At 51.0% G+C, this 7,464-nt stretch overlaps 1 protein-coding gene across 1 annotated transcript; it reads left to right on the forward strand.

Moving 5' to 3' along the window:
* The first annotated feature begins 1,994 nt into the window (after positions 1-1,994).
* Positions 1,995-6,835, forward strand: Myc (MYC proto-oncogene, bHLH transcription factor). The gene is made up of 3 exons (XM_076835737.2): positions 1,995-2,526; positions 4,158-4,926; positions 5,999-6,835. The coding sequence occupies exons 2-3, from the start codon at positions 4,170-4,172 to the stop codon at positions 6,559-6,561; spliced, it is 1,320 nt and encodes a 439-aa protein (XP_076691852.1). The 5' UTR covers positions 1,995-2,526; positions 4,158-4,169; the 3' UTR covers positions 6,562-6,835.
* Positions 6,836-7,464: the final 629 nt, after the last annotated feature.

Genomic DNA, 7,464 nt, shown 5'->3' on the forward strand with positions numbered 1-7,464 from the left:
TTTCTGAGGCCAGTAGAGGGCACACGTACTTTACTTTCGCAAAGCCCAAGGCGGGTGCAGCCGGGGAGGGGGCGGGGTAAAGACGCTTTGCAGCAAAACTGAGCCCAGATCGCTTCCAGCGTTTGCGGCAAAGGCTTGGAAGCTGGAGTAATTTGCAATCCTTAAAGCTGAACTGTGCAGTGAGCTTGATTTGGGGGAAGTTACTACTCATTTAACAATTGAACGCTGAGCTGCATATTCAACGGGTAATGACATCGTGAACTGGGTGCGCACTATGCAGTCGCCCTTCTCTCCATTTTTTTTTTTCCTTTTCTAAGGAGGAGTAGGAAGAGTTTACTGAAAAATGTCTTTGGGTGAGGGACCATGGGTAAGAGGATTGCCTTTGTTTTTGATGCCATGGAATAAGGCAAAATAGCAAAACCCGAGGGAATATGCACTATATATTAAATATAGAACCATTTACGGAGCAAAAAATCATGTTTCAGATTGAGCAATAAACTGGGTCGACGTGTGCATGAAATGTGTATACATATGTGCGGATTTATATAATGCGCTTTCAGTAAAATGTTCAGAAATAAAATAGTGAACCAAGAAATGAAAGCTTGAAATACATCCAATTTTTAATTAGCTCAAGATCTCCCCTAAAAAGGCATAAAGTAATACTCCTTTCCTCTCACTTGATAGGATCGATGGGGTTTTGTTCGTGATTATGATTCCAAAAATAAAGGGGAAAGAGTACACAGACAAGAATCAAACGTCCAGTTTATCCGGAAAGGAAAGAGTTAACGGTTTTCTTCAGTCTCGGCCGACTCCCCAGGCCGGGTCCACAAGCGCTTCCCCGCCTCCCCCCCCCCCTTTCTGGGAAGTCCAGTCGGGAGGTTTGGGTCCCCCCAGTCCCTCCCATATTCTGTCTAGCGCCTTTGATTTCCCCCCAAATGGAATCTCGTGCAAAACCGCGCCATGGGGCTCAAGGAAGGTTTGTCTCCTCTGGAACCTGGCTGCGGAATTGGGAACTCCGTAAGAGAGGCGCGGGGGTGGGATCCGGCTGTAGACTGGCAAAGAGCTGACGGGGGAGGATCCCCACCCCCCAGGCGCGCGCCCCCAACCGCGCTCCTCCTGTACTCCAGCTGGTGAGCACGCAGAAAGATCTCAGCGATTAGTGCGTCTTGCGGGAATAGCCGCTTCCCACACCCGGCCGGGTGGAAGTCTGAGCCGGCTGGGCAAAAAGAGCGATATCTGCTGTTTTGGCAGCAAACTAGGGGATTCATTCTGGGTGGGAAGTGCCCAATCTAGATAGCTGTGCATACATAATGCATAATGAATTACACTCACACAACCTCAAGAAATGTAGTAGGCATTTATTCATAACACTCTCCAAGTATACGTGGCATGGCATTGCTGAGTTATTTTAATTATTCCAGAAATCATTTTCCTCGCTACCTCCTCTGTCATTTATTCCTAACATTCCATATACTGAATGCGCACTCATAAATATTCCTTCTGCCCGCCCGTCTTCATAAGACTTATTTTCAAAATGCTGCTCTTTCCCCAGCCTTAGGGAGGCGCCCGGCCGCCCAAGACGTGCGTGGCGCGGCCGTGGGTACATGGTGTATTCTCAGTGTTGAGGGCAGCTGTTCCACCTGTGTTAATTGGAACACTCAGGACGAGAATGCAGTTTGTCAGAGTACTGCGCCAGAGGAGCAGCAGAGAAAGGGAAAGGATTTAAACAGGAGCAAAAGAAAATGGTAGGCGCGCGCAGTTAATTCATGCTGCGCCCTTATACTGTTTACATCCGATAGCTGGAGTGCTGGGCTGCGGGGCTGAGTCTCCTCCCCTTCCCTCACTCGACAGTGCCCCTCCCAGGTTCCCAAAGCCGAGGGCGGGGGAGAAAGAAAAAAAAAGATTCCGTCGAATCCCCGCCCACCAGCCCTTTATAATACGAGGGTCTGCGCGCCCGAGGACCCCTGAGCTGTTCTTCTCCCGGCCGCCAACATCGCCGCGCCCCGGCGGCCGCCTCTTGGCTCCCCTCCTGCCTAGAGAAGGGCAGGGCTTCTCAGAGGCTTGGCGGGAAAAAGAAGCGAGGGGGAGGGATCGCGCGTAACAGCAGTATAAAAGTCGTTTTCGGGGCTTTATCTCACTCGCTGTAGTAATTCCAGCGAGAGACAGAGGGAGTGAGCGGGCGAACCCGTGAGGGTGGAAGAACCGAGCAGAGCCGCGCTCCGGGCGTCCTGGGAAGGGAAACCCGGAGTGAAAGGAGGCTTCGTCTTCTGACCAGCCGCCCCCACCCCAGCCCTCCCGCGGAGCCCCACCAGGGGTCCGCAACCGCGAAACTTTGCCCTTTGCTGCGGGCGGACACTTTGCACTGGAACTTAAAATACCCGATCGAGGACGCGACTCTCCGGAGCGGGGAGGCTATACTGCCTATTTGGGGACACTTTTCCCCGCCTTTACCCAGGACCCGCTCCTCTGAAAGCGCTCCTGGCTGCCGTTTGAAGGCTGGATTTCCTTCGGGTAGTTGAAAACCCGGTAAGCACCAGATCTATTTGTCTTTTAATTTATTTTCTATACAGCTTTGGGGTTGCGATGAGTACGATTGCCCAAGTCTGGGTGTCTTTTCTCCCATTCCTGTGCTACTGACACTTTTCTTCGAGTAGTTGGGGTAGGTCAGGGTGGGGTGGGGGTTAATGAGGATCGGGGTACAGTGACTTGTCGAGATGTGAGGGGAAAGGAAAAGGGAAAACGGTGCATTTTGAAACTATGCTTTGGAGATTTTTTTTTTACTATGTATGTTGACGCTAACCCCTGCCGGTTGGATATTCTATTCCTGTCTTATTGCATTAATTGCTGCTTGGGGTTTGCTTTGGGGTTTTTTTCTTTGGAGTGCCCCGGTTCGTGTTAGTCGAAACGCCTTTATATCCTGAGCTCTTTGGAGTATGTATCATAGATTGCGTGTTAAAGAGAGAGCTCCGCAACCACTGACTTTTCCCAGTCTCGGAGAGGACATTTAAATTTCGGCTTACAGCATTTTTGACAGGCGAAGCCGACTCTGTGCTGCATTGGGACTGCCGGTGGATCCCCACGGCGATTCCAACTCGCCCCCGCTCTTTTTAAGAAGTTGGCGTTTGGCTTTGAAAAATAATAATAATTGTGAAATTTAAAACCTGATCAAATACCTGGTCTCCAGAGGTGTTAGGACTCAGTATTGGGGAGGCGCCGGGTGGGAAAAGGGAGTCTGGGTCAGGGATGTGCCCAGTTCGTTGGTGGGGGTAGGGGACACCAGGGAGAATTTGCGCACTCAGCCTTGACTCCCCCACCGCCGTCCGCGGGTGTCCTGGCGTCCCTGAGATGCGAAGGGAAGACTAGGAGCCGGGCTCTGGGCTGATCCAAGAACAGCTGCTATCCTCGGTGGGGTGGGGTGGGGTAAGACGCCGGCTCCGGGCGCGGAATCGCTGCGGGGTCTCTGGCGCAGTTGCGTCGCCTTACTGAGTGTTGAAGGGAGGCGCCCCTGTTATTATTTAACACCCCCTCTTATTTACGAGGGGGTGGGGAAATGTTGTTAAAGCCCGAGGCTGAGCTCGCTACTCCAGCCGGAGAGAGAAAAGAAAGCCGGCAGAGGAAGGAAGGGGGGCGCGCTGGGGGCGGGTTGGAGGCGGCGGAGAGGGCGGCGGCGCCGGCGGGGTAGGAACGCGGCAAGGCGCGAGTGGGGCCGAGCGGGCGGCGCGGACTGGCCCGGCGCAGGAGGGGGCCGCTCCAGTCAAGGCGCCTCTCGCCTTCTCCTTCAGGTGGCGCAAAACTTTGCGCCTTCGCTTTTGGCAGATTGTATTCCCCACCGCCACCTCCCGCTGCCTCTTTAAGGAGGCCAAGGCCGATTTCGATTCCTTGGGCGGCTGCGGAGCCCATTCCCGGGCTTCGCCCTCCCGACTTCAATGAGGCGGGGACTCGGAGGGCGCTATGCAGCGGGGTCGCCGGGGGCGAGTACAGATAGTAGGGGATCGCCCGAAGGCAGTAAAAGGTTGTCTGATCCCCTCTGGCCCCTTCTGAGGATTGCGCTCTAGAGGGGAGTGGTTCGGCACCGTGGTGCGTGCTGCGCGGGTTTTCAGCACCAACACCAGCCCCTCGACTCAAGACTGCCCCCCTTTGTGTCCCCCTTTCAACAGGCTGCTGCGACGATGCCCCTCAACGTCAGCTTTGCCAACAGGAACTATGACCTCGACTACGACTCGGTGCAGCCGTATTTCTACTGCGACGAAGAGGAGAACTTCTACCAGCAGCAGCAGCAGAGCGAGCTGCAGCCACCGGCGCCCAGCGAAGATATCTGGAAGAAATTCGAGCTGCTGCCCACCCCACCCCTGTCCCCGAGCCGCCGCTCCGGGCTCTGCTCGCCTCCGTATGTTACGGTCGCGTCTTTCTCCCCCCCGGGAGACGACGATGGTGGCGGCGGCAGCTTCTCCACAGCCGACCAGCTGGAGATGGTGACCGAGCTGTTGGGAGGAGATATGGTGAACCAGAGCTTCATCTGCGACCCGGACGACGAGACCTTCATTAAAAACATCATCATCCAGGACTGTATGTGGAGCGGCTTCTCAGCTGCTGCTAAGCTGGTCTCGGAGAAGCTGGCCTCCTACCAGGCTGCGCGCAAAGACAGCGGCTGCCCGAGCCCCGCCCGCGGGCACAGCGGCTGCTCCTCCTCCAGCCTCTACCTACAGGACCTGAGTGCCGCCGCGTCCGAGTGCATCGACCCCTCGGTGGTCTTCCCCTACCCTCTCAACGACAGCAGCTCGCCCAAGCCCTGCGCCTCGCCCGACTCCACCGCCTTCTCTCCATCCTCGGACTCTCTGCTCTCCTCCACGGAGTCCTCCCCGCGGGCCAGCCCCGAGCCCCTAGTGCTCCACGAGGAGACACCGCCTACCACTAGCAGCGACTCTGGTAAGCTGGACCCCTCCAGGCCAGTTTAAGGGAGACAGGGTGTGACCTGGCATCTTTTCCTGGTCTCATGGGCAGCTAACTAAACTAGCCACTTTGTCAGCCCTGCCTTTCTTTTTTTTTTTTTTTTATTTATTTTTTTTCTTATTTTGGGAAGGAGATATGGTAGATCTTGGAGCTGCAGTCTCTGTTTCCCTCCCATCCCATCCCCCTGGACCGCCCTTCGCCTTCCTCTCCCACCCCTCAGGAATTTCATTTGAGTTTTTAAACCTTCTGGCTTATCTTGCAACTCAATCCACTCCCTCTTACCACTCTTAAGCATTTTAATTGCCCTAAGGGGGGTGTGAATGAGGATAAGAGAGAGTTGATCTCTGGGAAGGTGAATGAATTGCCTCCCTCTTCTCTTCCCCTAACTTCCGAGAAATGGTTGGAATTTAATGGGCTAGGCATCTACAAAACTGCAGAGAGGCAGTGACAGGCAGGACAGCCTCCTGCCTGAGCGCCAGGAGCTAGTGAAAGTGCCTTAAGAGTAGATGGGCTAAGGAGCTGGCCTTATTCCAGCCTGTTTTGAACACTTGAAAGCAAATCCTTGCCAAAATTGGACTTCTTTTTTTCCTTTCCCCACCCACAGGACTTTTGGCAAAGCTAAAAGATTTTTTTTTTCTTTTTGCACTTCCAGTAAAATAGGGAGTTGCTAAAATCATACCAAGAGATTTGCAGCTATCATTCGCAACACCTGAAGGGTTCTTAGTAAAGTCCCCAAAAAAGAGGAGGTGCTTGGGAATGCAGTTGAATTGGGTGTGCCCAAAGCCTCATTAAGTCTTAGGTAAGAATTGGCATCAATGCCATATCCTGGTGAATTGTAATTTTCTTGCCTGTGCCATAACCCCAGCTGTGCTCCTCCCTTTGAAACTCCTCCTTTCTGGGAGGAGGAGAGGAGATAGCTAGGAGATAAGAGTCCTTTCTAATCTATGAATGCTTTGTATTTATATGACACTATTTTAATCTTTATCATTAATTGGTTCAAGGAAACATTGCTAACCCAGTGATAATCTATTTCCTTTCTTTCTTAAAGAGGAAGAACAAGAGGATGAGGAAGAAATTGATGTCGTCTCTGTGGAAAAGAGACAGCCTTCTGCCAGAAGGTCAGAATCGGTGTCACCCCCAGCAGGAAGCCACAGCAAACCTCCTCACAGCCCACTGGTCCTGAAGAGGTGCCACGTCTCCACACACCAGCACAATTACGCAGCACCCCCCTCCACTAGGAAGGACTGTCCTGCTGCCAAGAGGGCTAAGTTGGACAGTGGCAGAGTCCTGAAACAGATCAGCAACAACCGCAAATGTGCCAGCCCCAGGTCCTCAGACACGGAGGAGAATGACAAGAGGCGGACACACAACGTCTTGGAACGCCAGAGGAGAAATGAGCTGAAACGGAGCTTTTTTGCCCTGCGTGACCAGATCCCAGAGTTGGAAAACAACGAAAAGGCCCCCAAGGTAATAATCCTTAAAAAAGCCACAGCATACATCCTGTCTGTCCAAGCAGAAGAGCAAAAGCTGATTTCAGAAAAGGACTTGTTGAGGAAGCGGCGAGAACAGTTAAAACAGAAACTTGAACAGCTGCGGAACTCTTGTGCATAAGTTGACCTGTTGGAGGGAGGAACTGGAATCTCCTAAATTCTCACTCCTTACTAAGGGAAAGCAAGAAAAAGGTTCCTTCTGACTGAACTGCAGCAACCCATTACCATAAAATATGAACTTACTTCAAATGCATGTTCAAAGTGCAACCTCACAACCTTGGCTGGGTCTTAGGACTGTAAGGTTTAGCCATAAACTGCCTCAAATAGGACTTTGGGCATAAAAGAACTTTTTTTATGCTTGCTATCTTGTTTTTTTGTTGTTGTTGTTGTTTTTTTTCTTTAAACAGATTTGTATTTAAGAATTGTTTTTAAAAAAAAATCTTAAAAGTTTACCCAATTTTCATGTGTAAATATGGTATCAAATGTAAATAACTTTAATAAAACGTTTATAGCAGTTACACAAGATTTCAAGCATCGTATTATAAACCATAATTTTTTTTATTTAAGTACATTTTCCTTTTTAAAGTTGATTTTTTTCTATTGTTTTTAGAAAAAAAATAAAATAACTGGCAAATATATAAGTTGTGCCAAATGTTAAGTTGTGTTTTGTTTCTTTTCTCCCCTCCCACCCCCACTTATTTTCATCAATTACAAATTAACAGAATCTTACCTTAAAAGGGCAGGCTTACCAGCAATTTGGAGGCTGAGACAGGAGGATCCCAAGTTTGCAGCCAGCCTCAGCAACTTTAGCAAGAACTGTCTCAAAAAAATAAAAAGAACTGGGGATGCAGCTCAGCAGTTAAGTGCTTCCCCCCCCCCCCAAGTTAAATTCCCAGTACCCTTTTTCTCCAAAGATGAGAAAAGTCACTCTAAGGAAAGCAAGGGTTTTATTTTGGGGCTGGGAGCCTTAAGGGCTTCTTCTCAGGGTTATGAGATGCTGCCTGGAGACAATGGATAGTTAGGA

The sequence above is a fragment of the Callospermophilus lateralis genome, chromosome 16, assembly GCF_048772815.1.
Source record: "Callospermophilus lateralis isolate mCalLat2 chromosome 16, mCalLat2.hap1, whole genome shotgun sequence".
Lineage (NCBI taxonomy): Eukaryota > Metazoa > Chordata > Mammalia > Rodentia > Sciuridae > Callospermophilus > Callospermophilus lateralis.

Coding starts and splice junctions, on each gene's coding strand:
- Myc (XM_076835737.2), top strand. CDS start 4,170: ATGCCCCTCAACGTCAGCTTTGCCAACAGGAACTATGACCTCGACTAC. Junction 4,927..5,998: donor TACCACTAGCAGCGACTCTG/GTAAGCTGGACC, acceptor TCTTTCTTAAAG/AGGAAGAACAAGAGGATGAG.